We start from the raw sequence: 17,040 nt of genomic DNA, 5'->3' as shown, positions 1-17,040 counted from the left end.
CTTAGAAATCTTTAGTCAAGTATGTACATTATTTAACTTGTAGCTCAACAGTAAGCATAATATCAACAGCACTGCAAGTCGTATCTATATGGAAAAATCTATTTAACCAATTTCTCTTCCAAGGAGATAATATCTATCATCCAGTTAAAGTAAGCGCTTGGCTCTTTGGCTTAACTGGTAGCATGACAAGATGTTCCTCAAAATGAAATTAATGCCCTTGCCAGCATAAACAACATTCCTAACAAGACACAGATTAAAAAAAGGCAAAGTTAAGAAATCTCAGTTAATTTAAAGCAATAGTCTCCTGTGAAATGTGGACCACAATGTCCCTGTTTAGTTAATCTCATTGTATGTGATATATAAAATTGTTGCTCCTCACCAAAGAGGACACAGCAAGTCTCAGCAAGTGAAGATGTGATGTGAAAAAGACTCTTGATTGTCCTTATTGAAACATTTTAATGTGTTTCAACAACAACTTACACTGCAGTGGGCAACGTGTCAGTATACAAATTATTTAAAAAATCTTCTGCAGTGCAAACATATATTCCTCGGCACTTTTCACAATACAAATTGTTTTACATACAATACAAACTGGAAACCACATTTTACAATGTTAAATAGAAATCCAGAAGGCCCAAAACGATGATATATACTGAGATGTCAGACTGGAAACATAGCTGTCAGTAGAAACTTTGGTTAATTATATCTTCTCAATTGTTGAGGTAACAGTGGCAAGAACATTTCCAGAGCATCTTGACGACGACTCTTTCAGTTTCAGAGGTTTCAGATCAATTCACAAAGGTAAAACATTTTGAAATGTTTTAAACATATCTCCCTGATACAACCACAGTAGGGGAAATTTGACTTCCATCAGACACTACATGACTTCACATAGCCCCACCTATGATTTTGAGATTCCCTTTGCAATATGTCTTTACAGCTCCAGTTGTATTTTTTTACACCACAGAGCCCCCTGCAGGATGGTGTTATTATAGCTCACTGACTGATCTGAATGTAAATTTACAGATCTCCATTTACTTGTAATTATGATTATTCAGGTGTTCCGAAAAGGTAAAAGCTTAATAACAGTCAAAGCGGTAAACTGCATATCATCTGCTTTATAGTATTTTAACTGTAATGCCTCTGATAGCGACAGAGTCCCATGAGAGGAGATACAGTACAAAGGCAGCTGGACACGAGTGAGCACAGATGCTGATGCCGTCTTCATCCCTGAGCGAAGACGAAACCTGTGTGCTTGCTAAAATCTAACCCAGAGCATACTTACTTGGGTTATATTTTATTTTGTTTTCCCTCTAATTCACAATTTAAATTGAGGTAATGCATAAAAAATACATTAGCTTTCCAGCAATATCTTAAAAAGAACGTGTTTGTGTGGACTTTTTGGTAAAATAAGATACTTAAGTCTTTAATGCATTCTAGTTCGGGTAAAAATAAACTAATGGCTGTTTTGGTTGCTGCAGGCTGGCGCTGTAATTTAAAAGTGCCACATTAAGTATTGTGTTGGTTTAAGTTTTTGAACACACCAACTACAAATAATTTGCCATGTAGGATGCATATAATTATCAAAATATGAGGTCCAGAGATGCAATGATTCAATTTAAGAGAGGCCCACCTTCCAGTATAATCAGGAGTCATATAAAAGCTGTATTAGATATTTTTACAGTATTGAATTAAAATGTAAAAAAAATCAAACATTTGTATTTAAGAAATTAAAGGCAGTTATTGTAACATATATGAACATACACGCATCTATTACACATTTTTGCATCTTTCCTTTAAGACTATAAAATCTGGCAAAGCTATATTAATAATCTACCATTAAACTGAGATGACGAAACTAACTGAAAGTGTTAAGTGGTGGACTGATGTGCCAACATGACCATGAGATGTTCCTATGAGTCAGAGTCCTCCTCCTCATAGTAGCGGTTCCTCTTGATTATATCCTCTGCGCTCAGCTCCTCAGCATCACTTCCTTCTTTGTCTTCCTCCCAGAAGCCCACATCCTGGGAAGTGCGGTTCTGTTTCGGCTGCAACGGTGGTGAGGGGGACGCCGAGATATCTGGGGAGATGCTTCTGAGAGAGCCCTCTTCAACGGCCATCTTGTCTGCCGCTGCATTTCCTCTCTGCTCATCTTTTTCTTCCCGTTGCTCGGGCACAGTCTGCACATCCTCCTCTGAGATGGTCTCACTTAGACTTGCCGTGTCTTCGCTCACTGTCTGAGGTGTCACCTGCTCTTTCTTTTCTTGCTGTTTCACCTGCTGCAGCTCTGGTTTGTTTTCTTTGGGTTGTTCTTCAAAGGAGCTTTTTTCATCCAGCGATTTTCTCCATTCCAGCAGGGACTTGAGAGGGCGACGAGGCTCCCTGGGCCCCGGACCGGTTGTGGGGACAGGTTTAGCTGCGATTGTAAAAGGCCGACTGCGCTCCTTCAGAGAAGAGCTCCTCCTCAGGCTCTTCAGTTCAGCTCGCTCAGAGCTCTGGAAGGATGACGGTAAATCGTCCTCTGGGGGCCACTTGGCTCTCCAGGGTCGGCCTGAAGCAGCTCCCTCTGTGACGGGACTAAGTGCTCCTGTTCCAGAGTGGCCCTCACCAGCTGGAGGAGGCCAGGCGATCCTCAGCCTGCGTGTCTCAGCTGGCTTCTCCGCAGACTGATGTTTCTCACCGGAGCTAACATGTGTCTGCACACGTGTCTCCAGTAAGGCAGTCAGGTCTGTAACTTTGACTGGCGGGGATGTTTCCGCAGTTGGGGTTGGCTCTTTGTCTGAGATACTCTCAGCTGAACGTGTCATTGCTGCTGGAGCCTCTGGTTCTTTTGGCTTCACCGTTTCCTCACCTTCATCTCCCTCAGCTCGGGGTTCCCATATCTCCTTGTGAGGCCGATAGCCGAAGCCCTCGTCATAGTTGCCCTTCGCTTTAAACAGCTGGCTGAAATGGGGCTTGCAGTACACGTTACCGTGCAGAGAGGCATAGTTCCCAAGACTGGAAACAGAGAGAAGCAAATAGATTATTATGTTTTGGATTGTAGATTCTGTGACAAATTTCTGTGATGAATGAAGAAGAGCTACTATTTACCAGAAAAAACATAATGCAAAATAAGAATCTGTGAAATATGCAACAATGAGAGACCTTAGCTTTGTGCTGCAGTGAACGCAGCGGAAGCAGCTTTTGTGGTAAACATGCTGATGAGCCACCAGTCTCTCCAGCGGGTACACAGTTTTCAGACAAGCAATGCACGTCTCCTTCACCGGTGGGCAGAACTTCTAAACAGACAAATAAAGTCATTTAGATCCATAATCAATAAGGGCTGAAAAGCGATTCATGGTTTACGCATGTCTACTGTTGCTCTGACTCACCTTGGTCGCTTTGACTGGCTCGCTGCTCTTCCCTGAAACACACAAAACACTCAAAACTTTTGTCTCTCTTGTACAAGTATTATACTACATGTATTATATTACATTACAAGTAAGACTGTATCAATAAAATTAACGTAGGAATATTTTCTTGGAGTATCCACTAAGACTTACCATTGCACTCAGGCGCAGGTACAGGTTTCTGATTTGATGTTTTTGGGGTAGGAACCTCTGGAGCCAGACTCTGGAGGAGCCACAAAGTGAAAGACAAGAGGACAACAAACACATGTGTTAACTGGCTGTTACATAATCAACTATTATGATTTTTCCCATGTCTGTTATTTGTAGGAAGAAAGAAATTTAAGTAGAAGGAAAGGAGAAAACAATGGATATACAGTAACATTAGTGGATAAACCTGCAGAGAAAGAACCATAAATCACCAACACTCAGTGTTGCCTCAATCACTGTGTAAACTTTGGTTTGTTATCTTAAAACCTGGTGCATGAGAATCCACTGATTCTGGACCATTTGTATTATTCTAAAAGCCATCAACAATGCTTATTTTTAAATGGTTCACAAAGTATTTTCATGTTTGGTAAGACTACAAAAATGTATAATATGTTTTGTGAATGATTTATTAAATTTATATGTGATTTCTTTTAGGAGATCACTTATGAATTTGTTTACTGATCAACAGTATGAAGAGTTTAGTTTCTTAAATTGACATTTTTAAATGGTTAGATTATTTTAAAACTTTTAAAATAATTTAGAAAATAAAGAGGTCTTAATACACAATATAATACATTCTGAACACTGAAATATTTAATCTCTATCTTTTTGTGGGTTTGAAGATTTTTCCTAAAAAAGTAATAGAAAATCAAACTGTAATCAAACAACATTTCAAATCATATTTTAGGGAGACTATATTTTTGTAGTTTTATGTTTTAAACATGATTTTAATTCGGCTGCATTCGCATGAACTCACAGCTTGTGTGGGGCCTTGTTTGGAAACAGCAGCCTGGTACTTTGCCATCTTCTCCCTCAGTGATGTCTTCTCCAAGACCCTGTCAGACACCGACAGACCTGAAGCAGAAGAGAGGATCAAAGTAAATGTTTTGATTGTTGTTATTCTGCAGTAAATTGGCTGAATTTAATTAAGACTGCTTACCACTTGGTTGGTCCATATCCTCTGATGAAGTACTGCGTAGTGTTGTTCTGCCACTCTGGAAGAGTAAAATGATTGGTGGGATCAGAGAGCCAGTTTATAAAATTGGTTCTATAAACTCATTTTATGCTTCAACGCAGTTTTCCTCTCCTCTACTAACTTTAGTTTATAGCATAAATCAATCACGACATCTGTTCATCTGGAACATTATCATCACTCACAGACCACGTCCACAAAGCTTTACTGCCTTCCTGCCTTTCAGCCATACAAATACTACAATAAATCTTACATTCTCATAAAATGCAGACCATAATATTTACGTTTCTTTATCTGATTTTTGTGATCACGTTTTAGTCAAGATTTGTGCACAAGAAACTATAAATAAGTGAGAAAAACCTTTTAAAGACAATTATAAAGATCATTATAATGCTGTGATGTGAATGCTATTAGAGATTTTACTGTAATATGGAGGATCTGTGCAGATAATCTATTTTTATGTCATATTGTTTACTTCCATTACTTGTAATTTTCCAGCAATGCACAGAATCATTTTTTACAGACAAATTGTTTAAGTGGTTCAATGTGTGTGTGAGTTAATGTTATAAGCTACCATTTAAGCCTCTGTCAATTAGTGTGAAGGGGGGAAGAAAGAGACTGAAATTCAAATTATTACAAAAATGAACAGTATTCATTTAAAAGTACACACTGCACAACCTGTAAGTGTAGATCAAATTTAGACAGAGACTGGCCGTGTATGTTAGGTACTTCCTGTCCTGTTTCCCATGCCTGCATGACACAGGGATATCCCCAACGGCTCATACAGGTCAACACTGTGACGAAGATCCTGGTCAGAATGTGAGTTCTCAGTGTAAAATGGGTACAAGCTATGAAATGGTTGTATTTTCATGAATAGACACAGAACTAAAAACCCAGATCTCCAAATTCAAACTTCAAATATCTTTTGTGTTTTCAGGTATTTTCCAAAATTATTTTTCACAGATGTACAATTTTACATTGAAATGTTTAAGGGAGCCATGACTGAAACCTGGCCCCATATTCAACCTAAAGGCCTTTGAACACAGTGTCATGACATTGTCTTTGGAACATACTTCCTTTACTTCAAACTACTGACTCATCTCAGCAAAACTGCACTGAACATGAATCAGGTTAAGGACAATGAGTCACCAGCCATTACCACTGGTCACTTAACCTCGGTTCTTTTGCAGCAGAAATGACACTCTGCAATAAAACAGCATCTTTAAAAAGGAAGAGTAAACCAGAACTGGAGTTACAGAAAAAAAATGGAAGCAAAGTAAAGGGGATGTCCTTTCCAGTCTTCCATTTAACATCTGGTGATAACCAGAATACCAGGGATCTGCATGGAGAGCCACCAACATGCCTTTGGCCAGTCCAGAGAACCAAAACTATTCCATTGCGTTTAACTGCAAAGAATGAGTGTGTGTGTGTGTGTGTGTGTGTGTGTGTGTATGTGTGTGTGTGAATGCCCACGTGTCACCAACACTAATGAGTAAACCAGACAGTTTGGCTCAGCAGTTATCCTGTATATACACGGGTGGAAAAGAGTTGTGGCCAATTAAAACAGGCCGTTACTTCGTGTTTCATTTAAACTGTGGATTCCTGTTGTGCCGCCATCTTATTCTGCCACATAAACCCAAATACCAACTGGATTACAACACATTCAAGGATTCAGTAAAGCAAAGGCTTGATTACATTCACCAACCATTTAACAGTAGTCAGTCTAACCTGTAAATGTACACCACTGGTTTTACTTCTTCTTTCCACTCAGCTGAATCTTACTTCCTAGTAGTGATGTAATGATGTTGAAATCATACTACTAAGTATTTTTTAAAAGACTACAACTCAGAGAACTGGAGAACCACGACACTATGGAAAAGATGAGAGGGTGAGGGTTCAGTAAAATGACAGGCCTGCAGGACAAAAATGCACAACACACACTGTAGCTAATGAAAAGTGAGATAGAGGTGACTCTCTGAAGAGTCAAACAGCCCTAAGTCAGGAATGTTCCTACATTCCTCTGTTATGGGAGGTGAAGAGAAGATTGCTTGTTGTTTTGGACTGAGAGGGAGACAGAGAAAGGGTAGAAGTGGGTGGTGGGGAAGCGAGGACGAATCCAGGTAGAACAAAACTACTTCACTAAATACATTAAGTTTGAACAAAGGGAATGAGTTTGAAAGGAATAGGGTCACAGAGATGATGAGAAAGTTGTTATTATGGTCATGTAATATATATCTTCTTATCTTTCTTTTATATGTGTAAATAGTCCCATATTCACAATAGAACTTATATTTCTAATTGTTGTGCTTGGTTTAGTTTATCAGGTAGTTGTGATTTTCTGTTAAGTAGGATAATCAGTGGTAAAACCTTGTGTGATGCAACAACAAGCCTTATAAATTAAAGTTAAGATTTCGACTTTAAGACTTCACCACATGTTAAAAACTTTATGCTTTTCCTCAAGGGGGTTCAAAAAATATAAGAATGTTTTACAAAGCTGAGCAACATCAGCACAGTAAATCCCCCCATAAACACTGTGATTTACTGTTAAATCCTGAGAAACATAGCCAATAGATGCACAGCTGTAAAAGCTGGCAAACGCCTCATTCATGAAACACTCATGCAGAGAAATATGATCATAACTTATGCTTATGCACAAACTAAGAACTTTTGTAGCAGTACAGCTAAAATGATTAGTTGATTAATTGATCAGCAAGCAACTTCTCAAATGTGAGAGTTTGCAGATTTTTGTCATATATGATAATACACTTTATATCTTTGGGTTTTTGAGTGGTGGTTGGATAAAACAAGGATTTTGAAGATGTCAACTTGTGCTTGATGAAACTTTTTTTGAGATGTGTGAAAGACAAATGAGTAATTGATCAATTGAGAAAATAATCAACAAATCATTTGATAATGAAAATTATTCAGTTTTGTAGATATTTTACTGACTTAATAAGAGGATGTCGTGGTGCTTGCTCATTACACTGTCTGAAATGTACCAGGAGAGCAGGAAGTGATGTTTTTCTAAACTGAATCTGTCTTTAACTGCCTTTTAATGTTATTTATTTACTGAACATGATCAGCGATAAAAGGATTACCGAGAGCTACACTTTTTTTACCTTTCCTGTATTGTCCTCTCCCTTCTCGAACCTCATCTTCAGGTTGTTTAGTGGCACTCTGGGTTTTTCATAGGAGGCACGGGGGCTAGTTGGAAGTTGTTCTTCAAGCTTTTCAGGTCTTTCGTTGTGTGTCAGCTCATCCCTGTCCATCCCTCTCTGTTCTTCACCTGCTGGAGTTGATTCTGGGGGCTGCTTGGCACAGCTGGCTGTACGTTGACTTTCCTGAGCGGTCAGCAGGTCAGGGCTCTTCAGTGGAGGCGGGTGTTCGCTGATAGGAGTCGGCCTGGTCTGGGCGAGAGGTGTGCAGCGTGAGCTGGGCTGGATAAGAGATGGGTTGGAAGAAGGCTTCTTGTGATCAGTGTTCCCGGCCTGCTCCCAGCGCTTCTTCAGAGCACTCAGGTTGCTTGACCGCAGGGAGGGTGACGCACTCTCAAAAGACTGTGTGGAAAAAGAGAGGAGATAAAAAGCAGTTAAATGGTGTTCATGCCAAACTTCAAATGAAAATGAATCCACAAACACTACCAATCAGCAATATACAGTCTATTCATACTGAGATGATGTCATTCTGTGAACAGGCTAAAATATATAAGTATTTCTATTGTGCAATCAAGCATACACAGTCATAAACATACAGCTCAAAGCTCAACTGCACAATGGTATAAAGGAAATGCTGGAATCTGCACTTGGCTTCACTGGCAGATGAGGTGAACAGCTGTTCAAAGTTGGTCCAGGAAATAGATGTTTCGCTGCGGCTGCTTGCTGAAGGCAACAGACTGAGTCAAGATGGAGATAGCAGGGCTAAGCATGCAGGCGGATTTTTCAGCTGCATTCCATTCCACAAGACAACTTCACCTTGCCCAAAAACACTGAGGACAGCTCTGTTTGTCACTCAGCCATTCATGACGACAAAACATGCTGAGCAGCAAACAGCACAACAGAGCAACAGGAGGCACACTAATGCTGTGTGACCTGCAGAAACTTCCTTAATTATAAAGGAGGAATGGCACGTTGAAGAAAGAGAATTTGGCCATGAGGGTAAATCACCCTCATATAAGTAAACCAATCAACTAATAAATCTTGGTGAACAATATGAGCTTTTGTAGGGAAGCTTCCCTGCCGGGTTCAGGTCAGTCGGGAACATTTAAACACTATTGTATTAAACCACAACTCCTTAAAATACTAACTGCAAATCAGTTTTTTTTAGACATCTGTTCTAATAATCAATCCTTTAAAAACACACAATCATTCACCTAAATCTACCAGAGCACATTAATACATCGACTAGTAAATCTTGTACATGTGCAAACAAGTTACATTAACATGCACACAGACAGACAGAGAAACAATGGGGGAAAAGAAAAGAAAAAGAAAAAAGAACATAAAGGACTGAACAAAAGGGACTGAAACCCCAAAGTGGACAAAAAACAGAGACACAATTACTGCCTTTGTGAGGCAAGTCCTGGGTGAATGGAAAGAGCTGGACAGTGACAAGATTGTTCCCCATTTTAAGCATAAAGAGAAAAAAAAAATAAACCTCTGTGAATGCGATCGAGTGGCTGAGCGAGATGTAACCGCAACTAGACAGCAAGAGAAGAGAGAGTCCTTTGGTCGGTCTTCCTCGACAGGTCAGTGTGCTGACAGACAGTGAGAGGTAGAGCTCTCCCAGATGTTAGCCGCTAGACAAAATCTGCTCGTAAGAGTTAGTCCAACCCCTTTAACACCAGGAAAGTGAAAAGGAGAGAGAGTCAGAATACCCAGGAAACCAGAGCAGGAAATGATACATTCAGGGAAAAGTTAACTCTTTGTTCACTGTGTCGGCTTTGACATTTTTCCACTGGCATGTCATTTCTGAAGATAAAACTACTAAAAACCATATTTTCATGGCACTCATCTCCGAGGTCTTTGAATAGGCTATGGACAAGGCAAAAAGGCAAAATATGAAATAAAAGTTTTTAAAAAATAACATAATGGAAGGAAAAATAATGGAACAAAAGGCTTTAAAACATCATGTGAAAGTCTGTAAAAAAAAGAGTTGTACATTTTAAACATTGCACTGATTTATCTAAACTCAGATACTCTGGGAGGTCTTCCACAAAATATATTCTCGCAAAATGTTTGCAATATAGCTTTATATAACTTTACAAGTAATAAGTAAATGTCTTACATTAATTATGACTAGAACTGGGCTGTTCTCTCTGTTTAACAACATTTAAAATTCAAGCAACTTTATTCTGTACAAGCTGACGATGAGATTGACTTGATTGACACACGAGTAAAGGTAAAAGTAAAAGTAGAGTCATGTTAGGCTTGATACACTGTGAAAGCATCTATGTTTTTCTCTAATTCACTCCTTAAGTCCTTAAGTTTCAAATGGTTCTAAGACCAGCTGGATGCACAGATACCATGAATACCAGTTTTGAAAGTCTGTCAAGTCTGTTGGCAGATTATACTGTTGAAGAGTGGGAATGCACCATGGATAAATGATTGCATCGATGTGCTGACTGTTCACAAATCTATGTATATATAAAGTGCTGTAACACCGATTTACAACATTAAATGAAAATAGGGATATGAACAAACCTTGAAACCTTACATTGAAATACAGAGGACAATCTCTTTGGAACAATCTACATCATTACAGTCAACATCTACATTATCATTATTCTAAAAACATCTGCAAAGGACTCTTATTAGCAAAGATTTATCACGCTTCATCGATTTCATTGTAATGTATCAGAACTTGTGAATAAACTTCTATGTTAATTTTAAATTTCTATCAATTTCATATCATTTCTTAGCCTTGAAACTTTGATGATGACATAATTATTGTTTTTTATCTTTTTTTATTTTTTAAATATGAATAATGACATTTATATAGGGGAGTTATCTTCACAAGCCATTTTTGGCTTCCAACCTCTCCTTAACGATGTTCAAACTTTTTTTAAAAAAGAATAATGTTTTATTAATTAATTATTAATTAATGTCTTTTTTTATATATATGTGCAAATAGACTTAACTAAACTAACCTGATTTCTCATGTTTTTATCACAATTGTTATCATTATCAATTAATCTTTTGATTATATTTTCCTTACTATAAGAATTTAATCTTAAAAACTGCAAATCAATCAAAGATGTCCATTACAATTAAATGTGAATGACATGAAACAGAGAAAAGGAGCAAATTTGAGGAGCTGTCATCAACATATTGTGATGGTTTGTTATTTTTAATGATAAATGAGTAATATGATTCATTTTCTATCATTTATATAATCTAGTAACGGACTAATTGCCTCTTTGTAATGTTTGAAAAGACCCCCCCCCCCCTTTCCCACCCCACCCCCTCAAACACACACACGCTAGACAGATGGTCTTTTACGCTGATCGCTCAAATTAAGCTCAGATACATCAGGACACGTGTTATTTTCTAATATTTTAACTACAGTTCTGTATCTCTGTAATAGTGGCATCAGCTCATACATGCACACTATCTATTGGCTTCTGAAAATTATTGCAAACTATGATGAATGAATCACACTAAAATGTAAATTTGTATTTCAAAAAATGAACCTGACAACTTTGACAGAAGTTTGCCTTCCAAGCATCTCTTAAGTTTTGTTCTTTAAACACAACATTTAAGTGAGTGATGCGGGAAAGTTACTTTCACATACTACATCCATATAACACATCACCTGGTGTGAAAACAATAGGGCCTTGTTATCATTGTCATTATCAGCCAGATCATTAAACAAAGCCTAAAGAAACTAACAAGCTTTTCACACAGCTGGCTCACACACGCTGCTGAACACTCACCACATTAAACACAGTACATCCTCAGCGGCATTACCTTGAATTTCTTCATGATATTAGCTGGGCAGTTATCCATTTAATCTCAGCGCGGGCTCGTTTATCAGTCTTTCACACAGACAAAGCAGCTAACCAACAGTTGGAACTACAAAGCATTGCAAGGGGATTACACTGAAGTAGGATTATGGGTTTGATAGCCTGCCCATCACAACAAGTGGCCAATGAGAGGTCAGCTAGGACAAGACATTTTGGCGCAGACAGTGTGTGCTGCTGGCATGGTGAGTGTCAGTGTGTGTGTACTGTTCATCTCAACATGCAACAATTAGCTCAGCGCTAACAGCAGTGAAGGGCCTCTTGAGAGCTAATGATATGGTGTGTATACATTTCATTTAATAAGATCATTTGATAGTAGAGGCTCATCAAAATGCATTTAAACAAAATGTATACAAGATTTAACTCTATGAATTATTATTTACCTACTGAACTGTTTAATCATTTTGTGAGAAAGCTCAAACTCAATTTGTCTTTCATGTATCAAATTCAGGAATATCTGAACAGTATTAATAATGCATAAACACATATTTGTAGATGTCTCTAAACTGATAAACTAATAAAATGTCACTAGCATCTTGTTCAAAAATGTTAATACTTAAATAGATAAATACTTACTCCTTTTTTCTTCTCTGCACTTGACTCCTCAGCAGCTCTCTGGTACCTGAAAAAGACAGAAACAACACTGACCTCTGGTGACATAAATCAAGTCATTGCATTTCTTTATATAATAACCTTCCAAGTTGCTCAATAACTGCAGGGTGTGAATTACAGGGGAGTAAGACATGAGCTCCCCTGAACACATGATTTGTGAAATTTTTTGGGGGGTCTCTAAAATATTCATATAATCATGCATTTCTATTTTTCTGTATCTTCATCATCATGGATCATGTGTAAAATTAGGCTATTATTGATGTATGATTCATGAATGAGGATGATTCATCACTCCTTCACTTTAATAAAGATACCAGCATGCGTGCTATTCTTGCCATCACCATTGAAGTGTGGTGGTGCAATATCATAAACTTCACTCACTTTAACTCAAAGATCAGAAAAAAAACAAACTTTCTTAGTCCCACTCAAACAGACATACAGATATGTCAAGAAAACATATCCTCGATAAAAAAAAAAAAAAAGGTGAGCTCCCCTGAGAGCCCCCATGGCATAGTTCGCATCCTGAGAAACTGTACACTGTGAAATTTTTAAAACATTTTATTTGATCTTAATTTGGTTCAGTTAATCTTTCACATTTTTAAGAAGTAATAATTTATATAAAATATTATTTATGCATCTTGTCATAAATAAAATGTCAATTAGTGCATGATGTATTTTTTTTTTTTACGAATTACGATTTTTAAATACTTTCTGCCCAAATTTAAGTTTTTGACCCTGCATATAAGGTATGTTAATTTAAAATATTTTCTTGAAATACAGATTTTTTCTTGTATAACAGGAAGTTATACACATAGAAGTTAACAAGTATTACTGAAAACCAGGTTTTACTCACTTGGAGAAGCGTTCAGCAATGGCATTGCTTTTCCCTCGACCACTGACCAGTGACAGCTCCTTCGCAGTGACACGCAAGGACTGCGATGCCCAGGACCTTCGACTGAATGGACCACTTTCCATTTCCGGCAACTACCTGAGTACCTGAAACACAAACACACCCTCTATAGACACAGTGTATTATGAGACCTTCACTTATACACAGAAAAAGAAAACTAAACTTGAATCATACTATTAACCATCCTTATGCTGAATCCTTACGTTACAGTCAACGCCAGGCAAAGAGGCTCCATCCCAAGAATTCTTGCTTCTTATGACAAGAGAATAAAATGGTCCTCTGCCTCCTTTGTTTACATTTGTTTGCAGTCAGTCCACTTTTCATTTGCATAACTTCCAATGTACAAGCTCGTGTTTTAGGCAGTAGAGGCAACCATGGTGACATTACTACAGGATTAGAGCAACAAAAATCCCTTTTTTAAATGGATAAACAAAGTCTGAAATCTATCTCGACACACACAGACTCTCCAGAAGGTTGGACTGCAGGTTTGTGCATGTAGAGGAACTGTCTGTTCTAAGATCACTGATGTGTTTATAACACGCTCTCCATCAGTTTACGTCTTGTCAGATCCCCTCTACCTGACATAGCCTACATACCAAAGAGTGCATGCACTTGTACTGTATGTACTTACGCAGTTAGGCATGCAAACACACACACAAACACACTGTCATTTACACACTCAAGCCTATAGTCAACATGTTCAAACTTGCACTCCAGCTCGTGCTGCTTGATTGCAAGATAGAAACACAGACTGCAAACAGCTAAGCTGTTATTTTCTACATGTAAGCACATTATCATTCTGAGCGGATAACTCACCTAGGGCTAAATTCATAGAAGACTAGAGTAAAGAGCCACAACCACACTGCATATCTCTCTCTCTCTCTCTCTCTCACACACACACACACACACACACGCACACATATTCTGACAAACCCATATTTAAAGAAGAGCTGCAGACAGGTGATGAGCCTCTGATGCAGTTTCTGTGTCTAGTGACACAAACCAAGTGTGGGGGTATGAATCCCTCCTTTAGTGCTCAGCTTTTATAAACCATGTGTTTAATCACTGCAGTGCACAGCTGGTAGACAATCATTTCTCGCACTATCTGGGCCTTTTCACTCAGGTGCACCTATTACATCATCACTCTATGCAAAGCGATACTGGCGACAAGCAGTTTGAGGACTTTGGACTGACATTTCAACACAGTATTGCTTAGTAAAACTCAATTGCAACTACACATCAGACTATACTACCAACATTCTTAACATTATAATAATAATATATTATTATAAATGTTATATATTTACTTAATCGTATGTAATTACTTTTAATTTGCTGTCAGGCCTTCAGATGAGGTAATAGGCAAAGATTCAAAAAAGAAAAACCTAAGTTAGACACAGTATGATCCAGTATGATCCAGATCCAGTGCTCAAGTTCTTTTATTAGGTGTCTTATGTCTGAATAGCTTGAGGCTGTTTGCTGCTGTTACAGGTTTTGAAGCTTGATGGGCAAGTTAGTTTACACTGGTTATTGATTAAAGGTATGTTGTGTTGTGTAAAATAACTATTGTGTGGGTACCTTGAAGCACAAAAACAATGTAAATTGAGGGTCATGCAGAAAAGGTGCTTTAACTTCTTTTTTCTACCCTGTTAGTCCTGTTGCAGAATATCAAGGGAGTAGAATTTATCTGATCATGCGTAAATGAAAGGCAGGGACACACCCTGGACAGGTCGCCAGTCTGTCACTGGTATAATACATGTAGCATGAGCAAACCCACCTCTTTTGCATATTCTTAGACTGTTGAAGGAAGCCAGAGCAACTAAAGAAAACAGGGAAAACATATGAAAATACCCCAAAAAATATTCTTTTTAGGGGGATTTTTTCTTGCTACAATGCACAAAGAAGAGCTGAGAGATGTCATCTGAAAATCAATAGACAGGAGGAAATGTTACTGATTTAAATAAAGAACAGGGTGTGACCATAGAATGATTTCCTTGTATGTGAAAACAATTTTAATGCTTTTGATTCTGACTTTCTTCAGCATGATCTGGTTTGGAAACATGAGGGCAAAGAAACTGTCATAGTGTAAGAAGCTAATATTACCAGTTAAACTCGGCGTTCTGCCCTCACTGATTATAACCTGTACACAAATTAAAATGGTGCAAACCACTATTTGAATGTTCAACACAATTGAGTTCCCATAAACCTCATGTACAAATACCCCCCAACAGATAAAAAGTCCAAAAATAGATACATATTTGTATAACAGGTAATCTATGTTCTCCAGAACAAAGTCAGGAAAAAAGGCAGCACTCCATAGTTTAAAAAACAGAAGGAAAAAAATCACCTCGTGTATTGGTCTTTTAGATTAATTTATTCACAATCAATGGGCTTTTACAAACGGATAATGTAATCTTTTATCTTTTTATTGAAGTTATCACACTATCAGCTTCACGTTGCATTAATGATTGCTTTCATTTCACCTCCACGCCTCCTGGCATGATATCATTACTTCTCTGACTGGAGGAGAGGACATTGACTAAATTGTCATTAATCAGAAGTAACAAAAGGTAATAAAATGCAAACAAAGCCTATTCAATGGAGGCACAGTTTCGGCAGGCGGTGAGGTAAACTGGACAAGGAGCCTTTAAACCTTTACAGGCTATCTGTTATATGATCTTTTGAAATCTGATAACCTCAACACCTACATTTAGTATCGTCTCCATCACTTGTTATCAGTGAAAGGTGGATATCTGACCTTTAACCCTCACTTTAAGCCAAGTCCTCCTTAACAACAAGTAACCACAACACAGTCAGATAGCCTACAGTATGATTCCTAAGTAAGGAGGAGCCCGCATTGCTTCACACATGATTGATCTCACAGGCAATTATAAAGAGGCAATTATTAATAAGAAGAAAGGCACAAAATCAGCTGTTTAAATGGAAATAATTTAGTTTGAAAGGAAGAATCAATAGCCTACTGGGGTAATGCAATAAAGAGACTTATGTTGATGATTGGCAGCTCTAACATATTATTTGAAAAACTTTACCCGACAGGTGTATATTACTGATGATACAGATGATAAACAGACATTTGTGACTTCTGGTAAAAAGCCAAAATATAACCTAAGTCAAAATTGAGTTTATTTTGTTGTGCCTGCACTTACTTTGAGGTGCATAAGCCAAGAACACAAACTCAGCAGCTGGACTGGTTTGGCATCGACTACTTGGAAAGACAGCGAGCTCTTTGAGAGCTCTCAGGACTGAGTATTCGCACGTGCGTAATTATAAAAATCAACACCTAAATCTGTACACACACATGCTAATTCTACTATTCAAAATACCAACTTTTGACATATTTGCTAACCCTACAGCCAGAGTTATTGCAAGTTTTCACGTCCTTGCTTTGAGTTCTGTCTTACCTGTGCGAACTTCCGTTGAGTCACTCTTTTTGTGAAACCTTGAGACACTTGACACTGACTCCGACGCTGCGTCACCGCCCGGTGTGCGGACAGACAGACGGAGGTGGGTGGAGTCAACAGAAAGGTGTCATGGGAGTGGAAGAGCCAGGTCATGTGGTTTTATGCACCAATGACCTTAAGTATTACATTACCCCTACCTGATGCATTTGCCTGTGTGTGCAAGCTTGCGTACCACTATCCACAACCTCTGAGATCAGCGGCCAGGACTCCGTACAGGTCACTTTTCATGCGGAGAGGAAGAAAACCAAAGACAGTAAACGACCAACTCCTGGAGCTCTGCATGTGATGTGGGCAGAGTGTGTTGAACACTGTCCCTAGGTCAAAGGAACAGATTATTTTAAGTACATTTAATTAACAATTATACTCAATTATTTTTTGTCTATTATTTATTTTTTCCCTAACAATGATGTTAATGGGAAAAACAAAATCATTCACAAGGCAACTGTGAA

General features: G+C 38.2%; 1 protein-coding gene across 5 annotated transcripts; it reads right to left on the bottom strand.

Annotated features, from left to right (window-relative positions):
- Positions 1-444: 444 nt before the first annotated feature.
- Positions 445-16,960, bottom strand: LOC137181705 (LIM domain and actin-binding protein 1-like). 5 transcript variants are annotated; one of them, XM_067587591.1, is made up of 11 exons: positions 16,729-16,960; positions 16,532-16,597; positions 13,053-13,195; positions 12,164-12,209; positions 7,689-8,126; positions 4,537-4,591; positions 4,354-4,451; positions 3,543-3,612; positions 3,372-3,403; positions 3,145-3,278; positions 445-2,997 (listed from the first exon to the last, which is right to left on the bottom strand). In XM_067587591.1, exons 3-11 carry the CDS (start codon positions 13,172-13,174, stop codon positions 1,914-1,916), a joined length of 2,079 nt encoding a protein of 692 aa, XP_067443692.1. In that variant the 5' UTR covers positions 13,175-13,195; positions 16,532-16,597; positions 16,729-16,960; the 3' UTR covers positions 445-1,913. The 5 variants fall into 5 exon arrangements, with proteins under 5 accessions (XP_067443692.1, XP_067443696.1, XP_067443691.1 ...); XM_067587595.1 differs by lacking the exon at positions 16,729-16,960 and having other exon boundaries at positions 3,145-3,275; positions 16,532-16,659; XM_067587590.1 differs by lacking the exon at positions 16,729-16,960 and having other exon boundaries at positions 16,532-16,657.
- Between the last annotated feature and the right edge of the window lie 80 nt (positions 16,961-17,040).

Source organism: Thunnus thynnus, chromosome 4 (genome assembly GCF_963924715.1).
Source record: "Thunnus thynnus chromosome 4, fThuThy2.1, whole genome shotgun sequence".
NCBI classification, from domain to species: Eukaryota; Metazoa; Chordata; class Actinopteri; order Scombriformes; family Scombridae; genus Thunnus; species Thunnus thynnus.
The sequence above is the reverse complement of the archived record's forward strand: the minus strand, read 5'-3'. Positions and strand labels throughout refer to the sequence as shown.